This window comes from Quercus robur, chromosome 8 (genome assembly GCF_932294415.1).
Source record: "Quercus robur chromosome 8, dhQueRobu3.1, whole genome shotgun sequence".
NCBI classification, from domain to species: Eukaryota; Viridiplantae; Streptophyta; class Magnoliopsida; order Fagales; family Fagaceae; genus Quercus; species Quercus robur.
In genome coordinates this window covers 4,962,868-4,987,581 of record NC_065541.1, presented here as the reverse complement: position 1 = coordinate 4,987,581, position 24,714 = coordinate 4,962,868, and the positions used below count along the sequence as shown (strand labels likewise).

General features: G+C 35.4%; 1 protein-coding gene and 2 long non-coding RNA genes across 20 annotated transcripts in view; 2 read left to right on the top strand and 1 right to left on the bottom strand.

The window, feature by feature from the left end:
* Positions 1-2,441: 2,441 nt before the first annotated feature.
* Positions 2,442-24,714, bottom strand: part of LOC126694257 (disease resistance protein RPM1-like) — a 214,486-nt gene continuing 192,213 nt past the window's right edge. For 17 of the 18 annotated variants that reach the window (XM_050390378.1, XM_050390380.1, XM_050390381.1 and 14 more), the window contains 3 exons: positions 17,028-19,908; positions 2,878-2,925; positions 2,442-2,774 (listed from right to left, as the gene is read on the bottom strand). In XM_050390378.1, coding sequence (XP_050246335.1) covers positions 17,073-19,871 — 2,799 coding nt within the window. In that variant the 5' untranslated portion in view covers positions 19,872-19,908 and the 3' untranslated portion in view covers positions 2,442-2,774; positions 2,878-2,925; positions 17,028-17,072. Of the gene's footprint in view, positions 2,775-2,877; positions 2,926-16,238; positions 16,471-16,572; positions 16,621-17,027; positions 19,909-24,714 lie in introns of those variants that run through there. The other variant, XM_050390377.1, reaches the window with a different exon arrangement.
* On the top strand, positions 3,269-24,472 carry LOC126697902 (uncharacterized). The gene is made up of 2 exons (XR_007646290.1): positions 3,269-3,466; positions 24,266-24,472. It is a non-coding gene; the product is annotated as an uncharacterized LOC126697902 (long non-coding RNA).
* LOC126697901 (uncharacterized) lies at positions 4,363-5,752 on the top strand. Its single transcript, XR_007646289.1, has 2 exons — positions 4,363-5,092; positions 5,315-5,752. It is a non-coding gene; the product is annotated as an uncharacterized LOC126697901 (long non-coding RNA).

The following is a 24,714-nucleotide window of genomic DNA, read 5'->3' as shown; positions in this document are numbered from 1 at the left end:
CAAACAAAGTGCAAGGTGGAAGAACTGTCTTTGCTCGCCGACAACACATCCAGGATCCTTCCGGTGTCGACACCATCGGAATTCTAGCCTGCCCCGAGGAGGTTCCATTGGTTCCAACCTCTCTGCATTGGCTGCTAAATCGGGACCCATCAGTGACTCACTCCAAGCTCAGTAACTCTCTATCTAACATGAGGATAAAACCAACGACACAGTGATTTTATATTCATAATTCTCCTAATTTTTACTATGAGAATGTACTCACATGCGAACTTCATTCATTACTGTTAATGTTGATTTGACTTTGTAAGAAAATCACATTGTGTCTTAATACTATTATAATGCAATATATATTCTATGATAACCAGCAATCCAGTAGCATTTACACTTTCATGGCTTAAGAGAACAAAGGAAAACATCCAAAATCATTTGGTAAATACTTGCATAGAAATTGTCAGCCGTTAAGATGTTCACTGGCCTAAGTAAAATTTTTAGCAGAACGACTTTACGTTTAACATATTTGGTAAGGACAACAGATAAATTTCATTCAATACCCTTTGGTGGCAATGACAAGTTAATTTATGAACTCACACATTGACAAGTTTTGAGAAAGAAACAAGGAAGATATAGTATATAAACCTCTAGGATTTGCGATGTGAAGTTAGGATTTCCTTGCCAAAAAGTTAGGTTGTCAGATTTTAAAGCTCTTTTATGGAGACACTCATCATTAACTGAATCCATAGTGATTTATACTAATTGAACTTATGTTGAGTTTATTAGTTGAAGTGGACTAACGTTTTTATCATTGTGAATGGCATATATGGTAAAAAAATTCTTGTTTGTTTTTTGAGATGAATGAGATAATTTTTTTGAAACAAGATCACAGTACAAGAGGTTCAAAATAAGCAGCACAAGTTGAATCAACTGAGCAAACTAACAATACCTACCAAACATCAAAGCTAAACCTGCAACAAACTAGGCAGCAACAGAGAAAACAACTCAAAACAGAAAAGAAAACACCACATTGGTATGACATTTAGTCTTTAAAGATAGTTGAGGACATTTCCCAATCCGAAAAAATAATCCTGTTCATAACAGTTTTCTAATTTCTTCTTTGGATGAATATAGAAAACACATACATACGATTTACTCTTTCACAAATTATAAGCAAATGTGTTTTCTGTAATTGTGATTATCCTTAATAACTTTACAAATTTGATGTTCACTAATAGAAAAACCTGAAGTTGGAAGCTTGGAACTACTCCCCATTGATCTCCTACAAGCCCATCAGGGCACCTTTGTAAATTGCATTTTCCTTGAGAAAGCGTGTGAAAGCTTTTATCTTTTATTCATAGCAGATTATTGGACAGTGCTCTAATGTTAGGGGGAATGCTTACACGTTGGTAGCTATGGACAAAACCGATTGGTTACTAGGAGTGAATGTACTAATAAACTTCTGCCAATGAGTTTCAACTTGCTATAGACTTTTTAAACTAAGTTCTTTATTAGCTAAATTAATCAAAACTAATCTTACAATATTAGATTTCATAAAGTTCCTTTACTGATATCAAATGGTGATCTTGTTATCTGTTAATTAAAATAATCAAGTTATGACCTAGATACTCTCTTCTTTTTTCTTCCTTTCTAAAGTGCCCCCAATGCTTCATTTTGTCTGGTTGACACCCCCCCGGGGGCTCCCCCAAAAAGAAAAAAGAAAAAAAGAAGAGGCTCATAATTCTGACATCATAACAAGATCACACTGTGAATAAGGCAAAAAAATTCTAGTTCAATTATTATTATTATTATTATTTATGAATGAGTTAAATTTACTGAGACAAGATCACAGTGTCAGTACAAGAGGTTTTGTTCTGAAAATTCTGGAACAACAAAGTCTTTTAGGGGAAATATAGTCTAACCTCCAAGTTAGGATTCCTACCAAAAATCAGGATTTAAAATGTCAAAATCTTTTGTGGGAGACACTCATCAGTAACTAAATTCATAATGATTAATACTAATTGAACCTTTTTCAATTTTGTTGTTTAGAAGTGGACTTCATTTTTATCAATATGAATGAATGTTGCATATGGTAAAAAAATATCTAGTTTTTTTTTTCCTCAGATGAATGAGTAAAATTTCTTGAAACAAGAAAAACCATACAAGAAGTTCCAAAAAAAAGCAACAAAAGGTGAATTTATACATCAAATTAATAACACCTAACATACATCAAAACAAAATCTGCAACAAACTAGGCAACAACACTAGAGCAGCACAGAAAATTACTCAAAGCCAAAATGGCAGCACCACACCATACACAACATCTTAGTCTTTAGAAATAGTTGAGGACACTCCATAATCAGAACAAGACGCCTGTTTGATACAGTTTCTATTTATTTTTTCGATGAATAAAGAAAGAAAACATATACATCTAGTTACTCTTTCACAAATTATACGCAAATGTCATTATATAGAATTTTTAGCTATTATATCAAAGCCATTACATGCGGTCATACCAATGAAACACTTAAACCATTCTAAAGACAACAAATACAATTCAACTAAAACATCACTCTTTTGCGTAGCATAAGTTTGATATAGAAAAGATTACAAATTATAACAATCTTGATACAGAAACAATAACATGTTACAACAATATAATGACAAAGGCAACAATGAATGGGAGAAACAACTACTTATGTTTTGGCTGGTTGAGAAAAGAGCAGTATCTTGTTTGATCTGGATCATGAAAATCCTGGAAACATTGGCATTTGAAGCTAAGCCTACAATATTAAGAAGAGCAATATAAATAAAAAGCTAAATGTAATAAAAATGCAAAAACGAAAAAATGTCTATAATGTGTGAAAGGAGGAAATTCAGGCTTACCAACTATAATTCATAGGCAAGTAAAACTTAAGCACTCAATCATCTTTCCTGTCCACAATAAACAAACTTGGTAATGTGAATACTAACATTAGTAAAAGAGTTGTTTCTGTGAGAGACCTCTCTTCACGGTGGCATCTTCGTTCTTGTTTCTGTATTCCCTTAACCCATGCAACAAACCGTTTAAACTAACTGAAACCAAGTTCTTTAGCCCATACTCTACAAAAAAATTCATTGTGTGGGACTTTTTGGGTCAAGACTTGACCGACAAGGATTGGGCCATTAAAATTGTGCCCCTACAATATATATATATTTTACCTTCTTAGCTATAGTGCATAGCTATATTTGGCTGCGCGCTATAGCTCAACAACCAAATTTTTCAGTTTTCCCTCCCCCATTGCAGCATATTTTTTAGTATTGATGATGCTAAAACTAGCAATATAACTTCTTAGCATCATCAATATCATTGCTCTTAGAATGTGAAAATAGTTACCTTTATATCATGATTTGGCATTTTCTAACATGCATCAGTGATACTTTGAGCTTTTGCATGAAGATAATGCCCCTTACAGCCCTTTTGAGGTGAACCAAAGTTTATAAGCTTCTAGGGATTTTCATGTGCTTGAAATTTTAAATTTCAGTCTCACTTAAGAGTTGTCTTAGAATCAGTTACTAAACAGCTGGTTTGGAAATTTTCTGAACAAGTGTCTTGATACATTCAATGGTAGAACTTATCTCAGTTATCTGTGACTTTAGGATTATGCTACTGCATCTTTTTTTTTTTTTTTTTTGGCAATCAGGTTATGTTATGCATCACCCTCTGATGAAAAGCAAAGAACAACAATTAGAAAATCCTGATAAATGTATTCAGATTATAAATGAAGTTATGGAACATGCATCTACAAACACATTAAGTGAATTCATTTTGTATTTTTTTCTTCATAGATGCTTGCAAATTGAGGTTAGGAAACCAGGGATTCTATGGATTCTTGATATTGCACTTTTTCTGGGTTAAAACCTTTGTCTCTGCCTCTCTAATTTCTTCTGCAGAATGCAAGATGCGCTGCTGAGAAAACTCAAACTGTTACACGCATGGCTCCAACAATTACTCACATTCCTAGTAATAGCTATTTCCGTGTATCAATCATTAGTCAAACTACATTTAATATTAAAGGAATCGCTTTGGCTAGGCAGACACTGAACTGCCTGCCTTATGTCATTGGTGGTTGTGAGTAGCTTGTCTGCAGTGGCATAGCAATACCCTGTATCATTGGTTGCTCTGAATTCATTCAGTCCAACTTTTAAAGTTGTCTCCTTTTCTGCCTTTTTATTTGCTAAAGTGGAGTTTTGGTAATCGTCATAGATATTTTTCTTGGTTCCTTGGTATAAAATGTTGCTTCAAGGATCCCTTGTGGGATTCATCAAATAGTAGTTGTATTGTTCTGTTCAGTTTAATAAATGCCAGCTGAGTTCTTTTTTGAAGTTGGATTAGTTTTAGGAACTAAGTCATAATTTGGCCTGTCCTTGGCAACCAAAGTCTGTTGTCAATTGCTTAATCAAAGCATTGTATTTCCTTTTTTGTGTAATCCTTCTTATGGGTTTATGGTATGGGGTGGTTACATACATTTTCACTTGTTGATACATATAAATGCATGTTCACTTATGCTTTCTTTCTGAAATTCTGTGAGATTCGATATTTCAAATGGCATCTAATGGTTAAACTGAAATTTCAGGTAAGGATTTGGCCACAATTCAACGATGGTGGGACTTTGGATTACCACCCAGTGGTGATGGTGATGGCGATGATGATGGTGGTGGTTGTGGTGGAGGTAACTGTTCAAGTGGATTAATTCTTTAAGGATAAGGAAAGTGAGATGCCTTATAGTTACAAGAGGAGAAAATGAAAGAATGATCGATTTATATATATATATATATATAACAAATTAGATAACTGGTACTAATAACGTTCTTTGTACGGATTGGGGAATGTCCTCAATTGTTTTTGTTCAGATCTGGAAACCAGATACATCATCCACAAGAGCCTCTACTACCAGAGACATAAGACTCTCTTTTCAAGCTATAGTATCTAAGAACCTTAGCATACAATGTTGTCAAATTTTGTTCCATATTTCTAATGTGGAATTTTCCAATTTTCTTTTGTGGGAGAGAAGAATCATTATAGGAGTCTGTTTCCTTCCTCGGAACTTTTAATTTTCAGGTAAGCTAGTTACTCTAAACATTTGCTATGTTCAATGCTCCTAAACTAGAATTTCTTTTATTTATTTTTTATTTTTTTGCCTATTTCTGTCATTGGGATAAGTGCTATCTGTGATACTATTGAAAATTGTAGCTTGTGACATGCCATATATATGTAATATAGGAATTCATATTCAACAGATTTTGCGATTGTTCATTTGTTTTTTCTTATATTTTTCTCAAGGTTGCAACTGACAAAATATGAATGAAAATGTGGAGAAAAAGCCTCCAAAGATCAACCTAAAGCAGATAAAATAGATGATAAAGAGAGCAGAATTTAGTTTGGTTGATTTAAAGCATTCTCACTTACTTGTGTCACAAAATTCACAAGGGAGCTAAGGCAAAGTGTAAGGGGGGAAGAACTCTCTTTGCTTGCCGACAACACATGTGAGGTCCTTCCGTTGTCAACACCATCAGAATTCTAGCCTGCCCCGTGGAGGTACCAATGGTACCAACCTCTCTGCATCAGTGACTCACTCCAAGCTCAGTTGCTCTCTATTTCACATGGGGATTAAACCAATGGCACAGTTGTTTTATATTCATAATTCTCCTATTTTTTACTATGAGAATGTACTCACATGTGAATTTCTTTCATCTTCTAATCAATTGATATTCTCATCAATTTTCAACCTAAATAAAATCATCTTCTAATCAAATGGAAATATTTAATGTGAGTCTTCTTAACTTCTTTTTCCAACAAATAATATTGAGTATGTTCCATTACGCTTCTTTTTTGTTTATTTTAGTGTCCTATTCCTATCTTTAATTTATTTGTTGTCTGTTTGTGCGTGCAAACCATCAAAGTCAAAGTGATGCAACTTTATGCAAAACTTCCAAAGTATTGACAAAGGCTTTTTATTTTCTATCTCTCCATTGTTTTTCCCTTAACTCCATCAAAGTTTGCATATTGACAAAGAATAATATTCTAAAAAGTACAAATTAAAGATAAATTCAAATAATTTGTTCATTGCCAAGAGACTTGTAGCTTAGTATATATCTTGTTTTCTTTTATAAGGAGAAATAGGATCCAAATCTTTATACCTGATTATACTATTAAACTGTAGGTTAGAAGCATATCGTAACTATCTCAAAAAAATTCAAAAAAAGAAAAATTTTCAAAATAGGTCATTCACTCTTCATTTATTATATCCACTGAGTTTAATAGTAATTCAACCCATGTGGAGATAGAAAATATAATTTCGCTTTCACAATTTATAGGCAATTGTGTTTGATAGAAAATTGTCTTTCACAAGACTGGACGAAGTTGTTCATGCACAAGACTATTAATAGAGCCCGATCTATATACAATGCGATTCAACCAAATAGACTACACAGCCATCGGAAATAGGACCCTCCAAAGAAGCCCAAACTTAAAAGTTAAGAATATGGATCATTGTTTGTGGACAGGAAATTTTCAGTGTCCATATGCAAGCAAGGTTTCTGGGTTTAGCCTAGTAAAATGAGTAAAGACCAATGCCTCACCTTCTTCTTATTGGTCTATTAACCTTATCCTACCCAAGTAAGTCCATTAATTTGAAATAGATTAATTTTATGTCTCAAATTTAATGAGTAATTATACAATTTTTATCGTACTATCAGAGTATTGTATAATTTTCCAAATTAAATATTATAAATCTAAAAATGTATTCAAGACTATACAAATTCAAAATAACATAGTACTTGATACATTATAAAATTCATAAAATAAAAATGAATTCTCTCAATTTCACTTGAAATTCTCCTTTTCACATTTAGATTAAAAAATCTTTGATTTCAAATTTTCCCGAGACCATACAACTTGTAGGGACACGATACGCACCGAACCACAACAGTGTTGGGTTCGCATGTGAAAAGGCCCAGACAATATCATTTGTAGAGAGTGGGTTTGAAAGGCTAGGCCTTGGTTACCCGGCGGTGGGTTTTTTTGTGGTGTTCATACACGTTTAAGGTGTTTTCACCCCTGGAGTCTTTCTCCTGGAGGTGGACTGGGAGGCCCTCCTTTTTGGCCATTTTTCCCCAGTCCCTTATCCAGATTACTTACTTTTTCTTTTATACTAGCCTGCTTTCGCTTTCCTTCGTCCACGTGTAGGGTCGACCTTTCCAAGACTAATACTTGTCCCGTCAGTCCAAACCCAAAGTCGTTGGGGATGGTTGATAAAGCTGAAGAATACGGCTCTGTTAGGTGCAGAGCCTTGTATGGGAGGGGTAGTAAGGGCAGCTTTTCCTAAATATTTTAGATTTTCTTTCAAGTTTGTTCCTATACCGTTTTTCCCCCTCTTCTCGGTGGAATTTTGGGTCAGCCGAGGACTGAACTGTCCTCGACTGCATCTCCGGGCCATTTTGTGCTTTATGTTATTGAGCTTGGGCCATAGCCTTCTTTGGCTTGGGCCTTTGGACTCCCCATGAGTAAGTGGGCCTGGCCCATAAATTATTGGGCCTCACAACAGCCCCTCAAAACCCTGCTGTCCGACCTCCTGGTTGGAGAGGGGGGTTTTGATAATACCGAGCCTTTATTATAGCTCATTTAATTCAACCTTTCACTGACGTTGGCAATTCTCCACCTGCCCAGGAAATGTACCGGTCTACAAGATGTTCTTCTTGATTTATTCACGATACGTTCATGCCGTTTGGTTATCCGAAGCATGTCTTTAATAGTTTCCCTTCACGAGACCTCTCAGATTTAATGGTTACTGATGGTGTGGGGGAGCGGAACGGGCATATTCTTGTTTGCAAATTTCCTTGGAGATCTGAACACATTAAGTATCCTCCTCTTCGTCCCTCATATAAAGAGAAAAGACAAGAGTTGTTTCTCCCATACATGAATCCCTTTAATCCCCCGGAAATTTGAAACCCTTAGATTCCTCCCAGAGTTTACTTTTACCCTCTGGTTATACCTTAACCTGTAATACGTTCACCGTAGTAATAAGCAATGAAGAAGCCATTCCCCTCCCAAAAACACCATGTTCTAATAAAGCTCGAAATGGCTCGGTCAGGGCAAGGATGGCGGAGACTCAAGATTTGTCTCACCTTCCTTTCAGCCAAAATCCGAAGCAGGGATTCGTCACGTCTCACTTTCGGCGTGACTGAGCCGAGGACACCCATTATCAGTACCACCCGCTCTCTCATGAGCATATCTAACATGGCACCAGTGTGTTAGGAGTCAGGACTGGGGCAAGGATTAAGTGCCCCTGCTTCTTCCTCTCTTCGTTCACTGGTGCCTCCTTTTGCCTCTCTTTCTTCTTCTTTCCACCACCAGATCCATCCTGGTGCTTCTCCTTCTCCCTCTTTTGCTCTTTTTTCTTTCTTTTCATCTCTTCCCTCTTCTTCTCCTCCTTCTTTTCATTCATCTCCTCCATCTTCTTCATTCATCTCCTCAATCTTTTTCTAAAGAAGGTCCTTCTCTCAATATGGGCGATACTGAGGCAGAGTTTGGAGGGACTTCGGAGACGAGTTTAAAAGACACCTGACCGTTTACTTATCTGTATTGCTGATGTTTTTTTTTTTTTTTTTATTGTTTCGGCAGTTCACCTTTTGTATAGGCTTGTTTAAGCCCCTCTTTGTACGTTGTAATACATCTTTATATTAATAAAAATTGTTATCATTTTACTTCGCATGTTCTATCTCTATGTTTCCGAAATGATAACACCATGCATAGACATACAATCTTGTAAATTCTTTTTGTTTTTAAACCGTGGCCGACATCTAGGACCGAAGTTCCGGTTAATAAAAAGATCTCACCCGAATCGGCCGGGCACAATACCGCCGACCTTAGAGTACAATACTTGGATCCTTAACCCCTTATCAAAGAGAAGGGCATTTTTATGAATTTGCAAGTGCTGTTCGGCGCAATAATATAGCATTTGAATCAATGACAACTAGGGCCAAAATACTTGCCAAGAAAAAGATGTCACCATAACTTTAATAGAATTGTTTGGCACAACAATGCCGACCTGTGAAGAACGATACTTACCCCAAAACTAGCCGAGATGAGAACTGGATGCTCGATGCGGTGTAGGAAGTAACCATCCGAAGACATATCACCCGCAAAATGAACAGCCCCCTTAGGCTACTGAATAGTGGGGCGTTTCGCCATCTTCTTAACACTCTTATTGGCCTTAACTTTTTACAGTATTTGAGCCGAGGACTTTCCCCATCCAAGTAGTTGGTTTCCCCATAGGCTTGAGTCCGAGGACCTCGCAATGCCTTGGTTCTGTCCAAAACCTAGTTTTTCCCTTTCCTCAGGTATTTCATGAGGTGCCGAGCAGGAGGTTGTCCTCGTCAATGGCTATTCCTCGGCGTGGGCCGTAGCCCTTGGGCTCCTATGCAGAACGGGCTTGGGCCGCGAATTCACTAGCCCCACAATAAAAGCCGGGCAGTAGGATTTTGATAATGCTGGGCCCAAATCACGACTCACTCAGACCATGCACTTTTTGATATTTGGGCTTTTCCCATTTGCATAGGAGATTGCATAGGATTAAGAGGCATTTCTGTAGTCTTTGGTCACGCGGTACCCTTTGACGTTTCAGTGTTCGAGGTACGCCTTCACGAGAATCCTTTAATCTCATGGTTGCAGGTGGCGTTGGAAATTGAGCCGGAGCCATTTTGTCTGTAGCGTTCCTTGGGACACTGCGTGAATTAAATGCCACTTCCTTATCTTATTAAATAAATAGGAGAGGAAGTTGCTTGACCTACACATAAATCTTTCAGTTTCCTCCCAAGCCATAATCCCTAAGCCATAATCATAACTCCCATATTCGGTGCTATCCTCCCTTAGTATAATATGTTTGAGGCACGGGTTGGGGTGAAGGAACTCCCTCCGCCACAGAGGCGCCAGATCCTTACGAGATTCAAGGTAGTGTGGTCTGGACACAGGGGGCACAGATTCAAGAAAATACTCCGTCTTGACGAAGGGAGAAATGGTGTTTCTCCTTCTTTTAGTCAAAATTCGAAGCAGGTTCTGTTCACGCCAGATTTTTGGTGTGTCAGAAGAAAGATTCTCCGCCATCAGCGCCGTCTGCCTTGTCGCAGGCAAATTTTGGTGTAGGCTCCTCAACTTCCGGCTCCCTGCACCTTTCCTTCAACGATGTGAGCCTCAAGTTGGGTTCCCTGCACCTTTTCTCCAGCTGCGCTAGCCTGAAGCTGGGCTCTCTCTGCACCTTTTCTTCGATGGTGCAGGCCCCACGCTGGATTCTTTTGCTGCCTGAGTTATGGGCATGTAAAAGTATTGAGGAAGAACAAAGTTTTGAAGCAGCAGCCAACCTCTCCTCTGTGCTACCTCCTCGGCTTTATCTTATTCTCTTGTATCTTTCTTTTTGATTATGTAGTTAGCTTTAGAAGCCAACCTCTCTTCTGTACTGCCTCATCGGCTTTATCGTATTCTCTTGTATCTTTCTTTTCAATTATGTAGTTAGCTCTAATATAAGCTGATTCCAGCTTTCCATTGTACGCTGTACTATTTCTTTGTTTTAATAAAAAGGGAAATTTATTTACTTGTTTTGGATACTTTTTTTTTTTTGCAACACTATTTTGTGAAAGGGTGTGTTCCGGGTGTGTTTTTCCTCAGTGATACTTAGAGCGGGAAACCTTGAAACACAATCCAACTAATTCTAATTTACTGACATTACCAGGCATAATAACGATAATTCATAGTAAGTTAAACTTAGGAAACTAACCAAGATAACAGCTGAATATTCTGTAATAAGTGCGAGAATACTGTCCGAGAATGATAAACTCTAAATAATTCATCCGAGGGGGTGACCGAGCAGTAAGGGACTTCGATTGTGTTTTTGGCATCATATTGCTCTATATTGCACCGATCCCTTTAATGCTGAGGATCTGAGAGCAGACTTGAGAATCCATGTAGTTCAGGAATTAACCCAATTGTTAATGGAGAGTCTTCCTCGGATAGATTCTAAGGTCCATGTAATGTAGTTTTTCCTTTCAAGTACTTAGCTTCCCCAGAGGCTTGAGTCCGAGGATCATGCAAGGCCTTGGTTCTGTCCAAACTTGTATTTTTTCTTCTCAGTAGTTGGTTTCCCCATAGGCTTGAGTCCGAAGACCATACAAGGCCTTGGTTCTGTCCAAAACTTGTATTTTTTCTTCTCAGTAGTTGGTTTCCCCATAGGCTTGAGTCCGAAGACCATACAAGGCCTTGGTTCTGTCCAAAACTTGTATTCTTCTTGTAAGTAGTTGGTTTCCCCAGAGGCTTGAGTCCGAAGACCATACAAGGCCTTGGTTCTGTCCAAAACTTGTATTCTTCTTGTAAGTAGTTGGTTTCCCCAGAGGTTTGAGTCCGAAAACCATACAAGGCCTTGGTTCTGTCCAAAACTTGTATTTTCCTTGTAAGTAGTTGGTTTCCCCAGAGGCTTGAGTCCGAGGACCATACAAGGCCTTGGTTCTGTCCAAAACTTGTATTCTTCTTGTAAGTAGTTGGTTTCCCCAGAGGCTTGAGTCCGAAGACCATACAAGGCCTTGGTTCTGTCCAAAACTTGTATTTTCCTTGTAAATAGTTGGTTTCCCCAGAAGCTTGAGTCCGAGGACCATACAAGGCCTTGGTTCTGTCCAAAACTTGTATTTTCCTTGTAAGTAGTTGGTTTCCCCAGAGGCTTGAGTCCGAGGACCATACAAGGCCTTGGTTCTGTCCAAAACTTGTATTTTCCTTGTAAGTAGTTGGTTTCCCCAGAGGCTTGAGTCCGAAGACCATACAAGGCCTTGGTTCTGTCCAAAACTTATAGTTGTTCGTTTATTTATTTATTTTCTAAAGGTTAGCCCCTCGAATAAGGTGGGGGAAGTCAGCTTGATGTTTGAAGCCCCTAGACTTGCCCACGCCATTAGCACTGCGAGGCGTAGCCCCTAGTGGGAACTTATGTTGGAACAACAACAATGTGTCGCCGGTCATAAAGGCATCCTCATAGACTCTTGCTCGACAAAAGCCTAACTCCACCGCCGCCTGAGCCAACGCGCAAGCCTTCCCCACAGACGGCGCCAATTGTAGGGATACGATACGCACCGAACCACAACAGTGTTGGGTTCGCATGTGAAAAGGCCCAGACAATATCATTTGTAGAGAGTGGGTTTGAAAGGCTAGGCCTTGGTTACCCGGCGGTGGGTTTTTTTGTGGTGTTCATAGACGTTTAAGGTATTTTCACCCCTGGAGTCTTTCTCCTGGAGGTGGACTGGGAGGCCCTCCTTTTTGGCCATTTTTCCCCAATCCCTTATCCAGATTACTTACTTTTTCTTTTATACTAGCCTGCTTTCGCTTTCCTTCGTCTACGTGTAGGGTCGACCTTTCTTGTCCCGTCAGTCCAAACCCAAAGTCGTTGGGGATGGTTGATAAAGCTGACGAATACGGCTCTGTTAGGTGCAGAGCCTTGTATGGGAAGGATAGTAAGGGCAGCTTTTCCTAAATATTTTAGATTTTCTTTTAAGTTTGTTCCTATACCGTTTTTCCCCCTCTTCTCGGTGGAATTTTGGGTCAGCCGAGGACTGAACTGTCCTTGGCTGCATCTCCGGGCCATTTTGTGCTTTATGTTATTGAGCTTGGGCCATAGCCTTCTTTGGCTTGGGCCTTTGGACTCCCCATGAGTAAGTGGGTCTGGCCCATAAATTATTGGGCCTCACACAACTTTTTTAATTTTTATTTTTTTATAGAGGCATGAAGTAAAATGTTTTTTTTTTTTTTTTTTTGGTTGGAAACGGTGTCGTCTCCTCTTTAGGGAGTACATGCGTTTATGAAACGGTGTCGCAAGACATAAAGGGTTTCACGTGTGCATCACGTGAGATTAAAAACAATCAGTTTGACACATGTTGTATAGTGATTAGTCAGGAATTAGAAATAGTGGAGTTCGTTATATTTTTAGTTATCACTGTGTAACGGCTATTTGAGTTAGTTATTGATATACAATTTCCTTTCTCTGAATTTTTATTTTGCACTATAAATAGCTGAGTTGAATTGAACAGAAATGTACTTATTTACTCTCATTCAATAAGATAGTTCCCAATTTCAATTTAGAGAGTGCATTTGAGTAAATTATTCAATAAAAGTGTTCATAGATAAAGCCAATAAGCAACTGAATCAAACCAGAAATAGATATGTTCTTCAATTCCACTTTGCTAGTGTAGACCTTTGAGTAATAGGTTTTTCCTCAGCAGGATAGATTTCCAAGTGTTGGATTTTGATCAGTGTTTCTGAATAATGAAGATTCAAAATTATGACAATAAAATTTACAGATAACTTATATAAAAATATAATTTGAACTACCCTTTCACCAAATCAATAATAATAAAAAATAAAAATAAAAAGTCAAATTAGTAACATAGTCTTGCCATTAAAAAAAAAGTGATACTATTGAAAATTGCATCTTGTGACATGCCATATAAATATAAAGCAGATGGATGAATTGTAATGTCTTATATTTTTCTCAAGGTTACAATATACATAATATGAATGAAAATGTGGAGCAAAAGCCTCCAAAGATCAACATAAAGCAGATGGATCGGAAGATAAAGATAGCAGTATTTAGTTTGGAAGATTTGAAGCTCTCTCATTTACTTGTGTCACCAACTTCACAAGGGAGCTTGGGCAAACAAAGTGCAAGGTGGAAGAACAGTCTTTGCATGCCGACAACACATCCGGAATCCTTCTAGTGTTTACACCAACGGAATTCTAGCCTGCCCCGAGGAGGTTCCATTGGTTCCAACCTCTCTGCATTGGCTGCCAAATCGGGACCCATCAGTGACTCACTCCAAGCTCAGTAGCTCTCTTTTTAAAATGGGGATAAAACCAATTGCACAATGATTTTATATTCATAATTCTCCTAATTTTTACTATAAGAATATACTCACATGCGAATTTCTTACATTACTGTTAATGTTTGGTAAGAAAATCACATTGTGTCTTAATACTACAATAATGCAATATATATATTCTATGATATCCTGCAATCCAGTAGCATTTACACTTTCATGGCTAAGAGAACAAAGGAAAACATCCAAAATCATTGGGTAAATACTTGCATAGAAATTGTCAGCCGTTAAGATGTTCACTGCGATAAGTAAATTTTTAGCAGAACTACTTTATGTTTCACATATTTGGTAAGGACAACAGACAAATTTCATGTAATACCCTTTAGAGGCAATGACAAGTTAATTTATGAACTCACACATTGACAATTTTTGAGAAAGAAACAAGGAAGATATAGTTTATAAACCTCGCCAATGTAAGGTTAGGATTTCCTTGCGAAAAAGTCATGTTGTCAGATTTTAAAGCTCTTTTATGGAGACACTCATCATTAACTGAATCCATAGTGATTTATACTAATTGAATTTATGTTGAGTTTATTAGTTTGAAGTGGACAAACGTTTTTATCATTATGAATGGAATATATGGTAAAAAATTTCTTGTTTGTTTTTTGAGATGAATGAGATAATTTTTTTGAAACAACTCACAGTACAAGAGGTTCAAAATAAGCAGCACAAGCTGAATCAATAGAGCAAACTAACAATACCTACCAAACATCAAAGCTAAACCTGCAACAAACTAGGCAGCAACAGAGAAAACTATTCAAAACAGAAAAGACAACACCACATTGGTATGCCATTTTAGTCTTTAAAGATAGTTGAGGACATTTCGCAATCCGAAAAAATAATCTTGTTCATAACGGTTTTCTAATTTCTTCTTTGGATGATATAGAAAGCATATACATACGATTTACTCTTTCACAAATTATAAGCAAATGTCTTTTCTGTAATTGTGATTATCCTTAATAACTTTACAAATTTGATGTTCACTAATAGAAAAACCTGAAGTTGGAAGCCTGGAACTACTCCCCATTGATCTCCTACAAGCCCATCAGGGCACCTTTGTAAATTGCATTTTCCTTGAGAAAGCATGTGAAAGCTTTTATCTTTTATTCATAGCAGATTATTGGACAGTGCTCTAATGTTAGGGGGAATGCTTACACATTGTTGGTAGCTATGGACAAAACCGATTGGTTACTAGGAGTGAATGTACTAATAAACTTCTGTCAATGAGTTTCAACTTGCTATAGACTTTTTAAACTAAGTTCTTTATCAGCTAAATTAATCAAAACTAATCTTACATTATTAGATTTCATAAAGTTCCTTTATTGATATCAAATGGTGATCCTGTTATCTGTTAATTAAAATAATCAAGTTATGACCTAGATGCTCTCTTCTTTTTTCTTCCTTTCAAAAGTGCCCCCAATGCTTCATTTTGTATGGTTGACCCCCCCCCCCCCCCCCCCTGCCCTCCCCCAAAAAGAAAAAAGAAAAAAAGAAGAGGCTCATAATTCTAACATCATAACAAGATCACACTGTGAATAAGGCAAAAAAAATTCTAGTTCAATTATTATTATTTATGAATGAGTTAAATTTACTGAAACAAGATCACAGTGTCAGTACAAGAGGTTTCATTCAGAAAATTCTGGAACAACAAAGTCTTTTAGGGGAAATATAGTCTAACCTCTAAGTTAGGATTCCTACCAAAAATCAGGATTTAAGATGTCAAAATCTTTTGTGGGAGACACTCATCAGTAACTAAATTCATAATGATTAATACTAATTGAACCTTTTTCAATTTTGTTGTTTAGAAGTGGACTTCATTTTTATCAATATGAAAGAATGTTGCATATGGTAAAAAAATATCTAGTTTTCTTTCCCTCAAATGAATGAGTAAAATTTCTTGAAACAAGAAAAACCATACAAGAAGTTCAAAAAGAAGAGACAAAAGCTGAATTTATACATCAAATTAATAACATCTAATGTACATCAAAACAAAATCTGCAACAAACTAGGCAACAACACTAGAGCAGCACAGAAAATTACTCAAAGCCAAAATGGCAGCACCACACCATACACAACATCTTAGTCTTTAGAAATAGTTGAGGACACTCCATAATTAGAACAAGAAGCCTGTTTGATACAGTTTCTATTTATTTTTTCGATGAATAAAGAAAGAAAACATATACATCTAGTTACTCTTTCACAAATTATATGCAAACGTCATTATAGAATTTTTAGCTATTATATCAAAGCCATTACATGCGGACATACCAATGAAACACTTAAACCATTCTAAAGACAACAAATACAATTCAACTAAAACATCACTCTTTTGCGTAGCATAAGTTTGATACAAAAAAGATTACAAATTATAACAATCTTGATACAGAAACAATAACACATTACAACAATATAATGACAAAGGCAACAATGAATGGGAGAAACAACTACTTATGTTTTGGCTGGTTGAGAAAAGAGCAGTATCTTGTTTGATCTGGATCATGAAAATCCTGGAAACATTGGCATTTGAAGCTAAGCCTACAGTGTTAACAAGAACAATATAAATAAAAAGTCAAATGTAATATAAATGCAAAAAAGAAAAAGGTCTATAATGTGTGAAAGGAGGAAATTCAGGCTTACCTACTATAATTCATAGGCAACTGAAACTTAAGCACTCAATCATCTTTCCTGTCCACAATAAACAAACTTGGTAATGTGAATACTAACATTAGTAAAAGAGTTGTCTACAAATTAGAATTTAACAATGCTTGTTGTCCAATTATTGCTTCATGCTACTCACAGTGATATCTATAAAATTCTTGATTAGTTTCAAGCTAATTGTCATAATAGAAGCAATTTATTTGTTAGAAGCAGTAGTATAAGAAAGAGGAAAAAACAGGGAAGGGGAACCATTAAATTTTCAATATGTTTCCAACTGGAAACAATGTTTATGATCGTTTTCTGGGTTGAAGTTGGTTAACAAAATGGAGTAGTGGCTTATGAAATATGGGGTCTGTAATTGTATGTGTGAAAGACTTTTGGTAATTTACAGTAAATGTAACAGTCTAATAATAAATAAGTGGGTGGGGACGTACCTGTAATTTCCTGAAAGTGGTGTGGGCACTTCGGTCCTCCATGAATCAACTGCTCAGACGCTTTAACAATGCTGAACTACCAAGTCGGTACCGAATGTAGTTGTCTCCATGAGTCCTATAGCAGAAAGTGACAGAGGGAATATGCTTCACTTTCCCAAAATCAGGGCCTTCATCTGGTTGCAGACTAAGAACGAATTCGGTCGGCATTTCTGTAAATTGCAGAATTTTGAGGCTTTTCAGATGGTGGATGCCAGAGGGCACCTCCTTCAGCTGTGGGCAATCTTCAATTTCAAGAAATTCAAGAAAAGGCAGGGCACCTTCATCTATTATCAGCCTATTCAATCCTCCCAAATTTAGAAACCTTAGCTTCTTGAGTTTCTGGAAGCTTCTTCCCTCAATATGTAATTGCTCGCCTCCGTATCCATCGCGAAGCGAAAGACTCATCAAATTAGGCAGAGATTGAAGGACCTTTAATGGATCTTCCATTAATCTTGACCAGGCTAAAGAAATTCTCAATATACTCTTGAGTTTGGGAATCCATTCTGGCAACTTTTCTAGTCGCCCACCTAGGCTAAGAGTTTGTAGGAGGGGAGGAGGAGAAGGCAGCGATTGCAAATTAAGAACTTCTTCCTCACTTGTTGCTAAAATTTCCAATGACCGAAGGTGGCTCATTTTCTGTATCGCAGTGCACAAATCCATCCCATTCTCTTTCTTCAATTTAGATATCGTCAACTTCCTCAACTGTGCCAAACTTCCCAATTCTGTTATAAGGGTAGCGCTCGTGGCTTCAATTTGATAAAGCTTCTGTAAGGACTCTAAATGCCTAATGCCATTTGGTATCTTTATCCCACGTCGAGAATCTATATTTTCTTTAGTATCTCCGTTATAAATGTAGGCCACAAGATATCGTAGCTTAAGAAGCCCGCTAATCTCCGCTGGAAGCTCAGACACAAGGGAACGTTTCAAATCCAACGTTTCTAGGTTGAGCAATTTTCCTATGGACTTTGGAAGCATTTGCACTTTTGTATCTCTTAGGCTTAAATATCTTAGATGGAATAGGTTTCCCACTTCTTTAGGAATGTAATATATAAGAGCACCTTCACAATCCATTATTTTCATTAACTTGAAGTTTGCAAAACAAGTAGAGAGAAAAGATTTAGGCACTTCATCTACCCCCAAAATGAGAATAGAACGAGTTTCGTAACTAGTAGCACTCTGCAAAGAAGTTTTTCCATTGTTCTGAATTGAGAGACGTCGAGCAATTCTATTAAAATTTGGGTAGTTTTGCATTGAGACCAAATGAAAATCCAATTCCTTTGACCTAGAAAGAATGACCTCAAGCATCATATCGTGAATTCGACAACTTCTAGTCCTGCCAATAAAATCGACTTCTTCCACTTGAACCAAGCTTATGTGAATAAGCTGGTTTAAGTAGCCTTGTGCAACCTCTTCCAATGTTATCCCTTGCATTTCTTTTACAAAACCTTCGGCAATCCAAAGTCGAATTAATCTTGCACAATTAATGTAGTAATCCTCTGGAAACATGCCAAAATATAATAAGCAAGCTTTGAGGTTGTAAGATAGATCATGATAACTGAGGGATAGAATTTTGGCAATATTCTTGAGATGAGGATTACTTTTTAGCTCTGAACTAAGACTATTATGAAATTTGAGCCATTCATTGAGAACCTTGTCTTTGGTTGACAAAAGACCCCCAATAGCAACAATTGCTAGTGGCAACCCTTCGCATCTTTGAACAATAGCATGTGATAACTCAAATAAGCCAGGGGGACAATGCCCCCCTTCATGTTGAAACACCTTCTTGCAAAAGAGAGCCCAAGCTTTTTCTAAAGGTAGAACTAGCAGTTTATACAAATAATTAGATGGAGCAATATCCTCATTTCGAGATGTGATTAATATTCTACTGCCTTTTTCATTTTTAGGTAAAGCAAGTTCTATGCAATCCCAAAAACCTTTTTCCCATAAATCATCAAGAACTACAACATACCTATGCTCATGCAAATATAGCCTTAAATGCTCCATTAGTGTCGTTTGTTCCATTGCATCAATTTCCACCGGAATAGACTCCTTCCTTGCCTTGTAGAATTGTTTTATCATGTTCCTTAATAGCTCCTCTGTCTTGTATGATTGAGACACTGTGATCCAAGCATGACAATCAAAGTGTGTTGCCACCTTTTCATTTTCATACACTTTTTTTATAAGAGTGGTCTTACCAACCCCCCCAATACCAACTGTTGAAATCACCAAGCGATTCAATGGTCCTTCTACTAGCCAATTTATCAATCTGTCCCTATGAGACTCAATGCCCACAACCTCTGCTTCCTCAATGAAAAGGGCTGCCATTCGAGGGTCATGCCATGTAACACTTCTAGCATTATTGCTTGGTCCCCCTTGCTCTATAGTGTTGAAATGATAGCTTACAGCCATCTCTCTCTTTTCCTTGAGACTATTGCTTATGTCTTGAATCTTAGAGGCTATAACATATCTTGCTTTCAGTTTTTTGGCAAATTGAAAAAAATTCTGGTGAAAATGGAAGCACTGCTTTTTCCCAAAAGGTTGTTTTGCAAAATGAAGTATGTATTCATCAATGACATCTTCTATCTGATAAGCCTCTTCCCTTACTTGTTTCACCCATTCTTCTACAACGTAGCTCACGTCTTCCTTTTCAGCCCTTATATCTGCATCCTTCAGGAAAGACCGAATAATCTCCAATTGACCTTTGATGCTTGTAACTTTGCTTTGGAAACCCTTTTGCAATCTCACTTCTTGGACTAACGACGGTAACACATGCTGTATAACTATACTGACTGCAGTTTCCGCCATTTCTCCCGCCTTCTCTTTCTTTAATAAGTAGGCACTCCTATCAAATAAAAATAAATAAATAAAATTATGCATGTAATTTGAGTTGAGTGCGCCGATTGCCTGTAGTCCATAGATATTACTACGCGTACTGTTTTTAGCCATGGTGGTTACTGGTTTATGCAAGTAATTTATAAGGTGTGGAGTTGAATGTAGCATTGACTATTGATGACTTGCCCAATTTTCTCGTATGTTGGTTATACAAGCCATTACTCTGTGCCAGGTATGAAAAAGTTTATTAAATAATATTTGACATATTTAAATAAATATCAATAAATAAAAATGTCAAAAAAATATTTTACGGAATAGATGAAAGAAACATAATTAAATTTGAATTTGTTTAAAGAAGACTGAATATATTTTAATTCGAATTTGTTTTAATTTATGTTGGTTTGTGCTATTTTGATAAAATAGTAATTTTTAATAATTAGTTTGAAGTCATATATAAAAAAATTAAAATATACATTTTATAATTTATCAATCCCTCGTGAGGAACGTGATAAATAGTCAAAAGTCAAAACCCAATATCTAAAGTAAATATAAAAAGCACAGCATAGAATTTAACTTCAATGAAATTGGCTAGGACCTATGTATGTACCCAACATAATATCATGTAGGTTTATTGGCTAGGACCTATAATCTATAAATACTAAGTTTTTGACTTTTTGCAAACAGATACGACGAGGAAGAGGCAGGGGAAGAAATTTCTGACTAACTAAATCCTGTGATTACTTGAAAGTAAGCTGAGCAATTTCTGGCAAATTGTAGCCGAGCAGTTCCTAACAGTTTTTTCTCAAAATTTCCCCATCTATCATCTATGAGAAATTTCTTTGTACGCATGTTAATGTAGTTGGAACATGACGAAGGTCTGGTATTCTTTTCTTTCTAAGAGCTCCTTAACCTTTCCTAGCTATGATTGGTTTTATTTCTTTCGCGACTTCTATGGTTTGGCTATACCTGGGATAGTGGGATTACTTGGAAGTGGGTTGTCAGAAAATTGTAGCTGAGTAATTACTTGAAAGTAAGAAACTAACCATGACACATATGGTTATTCTTCATATTCGATAATAAGTCACTATTAAGTAAAATTTAGCTTCCTTGGCAACTGGAAATTTTCTTAACAGTAATTTATACAGTATGTGTTTTGGTAAGTTCCTGCAGCATGTTACTTTTTAATATATGCAAATTGATGATTGTGGTCATGTTAGATATAATTATAATGTAAGATTGTTGAGTCAGTCCGTGACTTAACAATATTACTTTTGAAGCAGACGATATTATGAGACACTTAATAAGGGAAAGCACTTAATAAATTTGTTTTTACATGTGTTGCACGGTTTAGCAACTAGTATATATACATAATAAAAACTTTTAACTTTTTAGTGACTATTGATATTGATATTTAATTTTTTGAAAGCCCATATTTGTCTATTTTATTATTTTAAATATATATATTAATTTTTTTAATTGAGTTTAAATTCTATAAAGATTCTCTTCAAAATCTTTATACATATATATATATAATTATCTATTTTATAATTAAAAAAAATATGATATCACAATATATATCTCTATATATATTAAGAGGCTTTAGAAAGTTAGTTATGGTTTCAAAAAATATAAAAAATACTCCTAAACTAATTAGATAATCCTTATTCTTAAAAAAAAAAAAATGGGATTAAAATTGTAATTTAACAAAATTCAAAAAAAAAAAAACTACCAGAGAAACTTTTTTCTTAGAAATTCTAAAAATTAGTATACTCTTTAAATGGTAGTTTCTTAAAAATCCCTTCTACAATAAAAGAGCCTCATCGCACATACGGAGCGCATGTAATGAGGCTAGTTTGTGTGTGTAATCGAAGATTCATAACGAATTCTTATTGTGGATTACTATAATTTCCAAGTTCCATAATTAGGAGAAAAAACAAAGACAAACAAAAAGAGAAGATCACATTTTGTTGAACCTTCTTATGCATTGTACGAGTTATTATCTATATATTTAGATAATAAAATTTAGGTCCTATATATTGTTGCCAAAAAAAAAAAAAAAACAAAGAGTTTTCATAAGTTATAATTGTGCCAAGTGGCTTGAAGTATGTATTACATGTCATATAATGAACTTTTAGTCTTCAGAATGTTTATTTTAGATGAAACTCCATTACAAAAATACCAAATGCCTTTACTAATTGTAAAGGTATTTACTATAGGTAAAATGCTATTAATTAAGTCGTAAAAATCTTTAAGATGCTACTCAAAGTTAAATTGTATTTCTTTCTTAAAAAAAATGTTAAATTGTATTTAAAAATGAAACTTATTGTTTATTTTAACTAGTATCATGCTCATGTGATATATGGTTTGATAAAAACTTATATATAAATTGTCAAGAGTATTATAGTTTAACTAGTTAACACATTTTAGTGTTTTTATGACATCTAGAGTTTCAATATCTCATTTCCCGTTATAACTATCAAATTATATCTATAAAAAGGTTATATGTAAATTAAAGAAATTATTGTAATACAATATTTAAAATTGAATAATAAATTAGATAGAAAAAATAAAAGAACATCAATTGCTTTTAAGTTACATGACAAATCGCACATCATGTAAATATTATAAGAGATCATACATAATTTAAAATAAACAATTCCAATTAAACTTCTTAAACTTTTGATAATTGAGTTTTAATCTGAGTGATATATATATATATATATATATAGAGAGAGAGAGAGAGAGAGAGAGAGAGAGAGAGACCTATGTTAAAATTTTAATGTTCTTATAATGGGTCACTGTATGACGAAATTAAATCCTACATCTTGCAAAGGTCATATTGTATAAGTGTGATGTGTATAACCTAACTTCTATTATTAAAGAAAATTATAGTATATTATTACAAAAACTATATAATAAATAGTAAACAGTCATTTAAATTTCTAGAAACTCTTGATAATTTTTTTTTTAATCAGAGTAGTATTTTTTTAAAAATAAAATAAAACATAAAAATACCGTTCCACTTGTAGCAACTATAGTAATTAATTTTTTAAAAATATATGAATTACAAATTCAATAGGTATAAAGATATAAGCTTCTCTCATCTAAAATTAAAAAGTAAGTAAAAAAAAAAAAACGTTTTTCTTGGAAAAAATAAAAAAGCCATTGGGCTCAAGCTTTATAAATAAAAATAAAAATTCCAAAATCCAAAATTGGAATCGACCCAACTTGAAACTCTACCTTTACAAGGTTAATAACCCAATAAGATAAAAATATTAAAAATAAAATATCATCTCATTCCCTATTTGGTTAACGAGAAAAATGAACCTAAATTTTCGTTTCTTACATTTTTTTTTTTTTTTTAATTTTCTCACCCTTTCAAGTATTGGGGTTCTTTTTTTGTTGAGGTGAGTTTTAAGTTCCAACCAATTCCTGGATCTTAGGGTTCTCTATGCACAAAGCCACGGTTGAGGCCAACAAAAGCGACACTTTTAAAGAAGGTAAATCTCTCTCTATTTCTCCGCTCTATTAATGCTTTATGGGCTTCTTATGTTAATTCCAAGAAGTTAAAAAATAATAATAATAATAATAATAATAATAAAAAAAAAAAAAAAAAAAAACCTTCTCTCTATCTACAGGGTCAAGGTAGAAAGTAATAACTATTTCAGTGATAATGTTGAGAACATAAAAATTTAATTATGAATGTAATATGTCATGTCAATTGTCATGTATGCATTTATGGATTATTGCCAAAAACATTTATTAAGACTTTGGAGCAGTATTTCAACCACTTCTTTCTTTGTGGTCAGGCCAAAGCACCAGTAAAGGGGGCATCAAAGTTTCTTGGGAAAAAGTTTACCTTCCCAAGCGAGAAAAAGAATTGGAACAAATCAGACATATCTAGAATCTTTACACAACAGTTGGGTCTCTTTGGGTAGCCTGGGTCCATTCCAAACTGCTGAAAGGCAGGTGTCTATGGACTGTTAAAGTCCCACAAGTGTGCTCATGGGTTGGAAAGCCATCCTAAAATTAAGGGATCGGGCTATGATCTTGGTGCTTATGACTCAGACTCAAGTGGAACCCCTTGGTTCCTATTGAGCTAGATATTGAGCTCAAACCTGACTTGACTAATGAATCAAGTTGAGCTCAAGCTTTTAGAATTTTTGACAAGCTTAAGTTCGAAATTGTTTGTAGGCTTTGATTGAGCTGGAGCGGGGTTTGAACATGTTATTGTTATTGTCAAGCTGACCTTGGAAATTCACTATTCAGCTTGATTTGATTACAGCCCTTGGACTAGTTGAAGTTCTACATATATTTCTATCTTTTTTCCCAGTGTTTTCTCAGCAAACAAATGCATTATGACCAAGACATTTTAAATTTGAGGTTATGTTCTTTGTGCTAGAATATTTTAATCTTTTTTTTTATTGTTTATGTTTTGTTGTTTGTGTGGTAATATATCAAGATGTTTTGTAATCAAAAAGTAAAGTTGTACGACTCTGAGTTTGTTGTTTATTTATTTTAAAATGGGTTATTGATGGTGAGCTTATGTATTGGGTTAATTGTGTGATTGGTTTTATTTTTGGATCTTTGAATTATGTGAATTCAGTATCTAGCCTTTCCCATTACAAGTGATGCTATCATAAGATGATAAAATAAGCCAAAAGATATAAAAGAAGAAAAATCCATTGTCATGGTGTTTTTGCTAATTTTTAAATCAAATTATTATAAGAAATTATGCAATTCCAGCTTAAGTTCTTTACTAACAATTCAAGAAAATCAATAACAAAATGGGCTCGACTCCCATGCTAAGAACAAA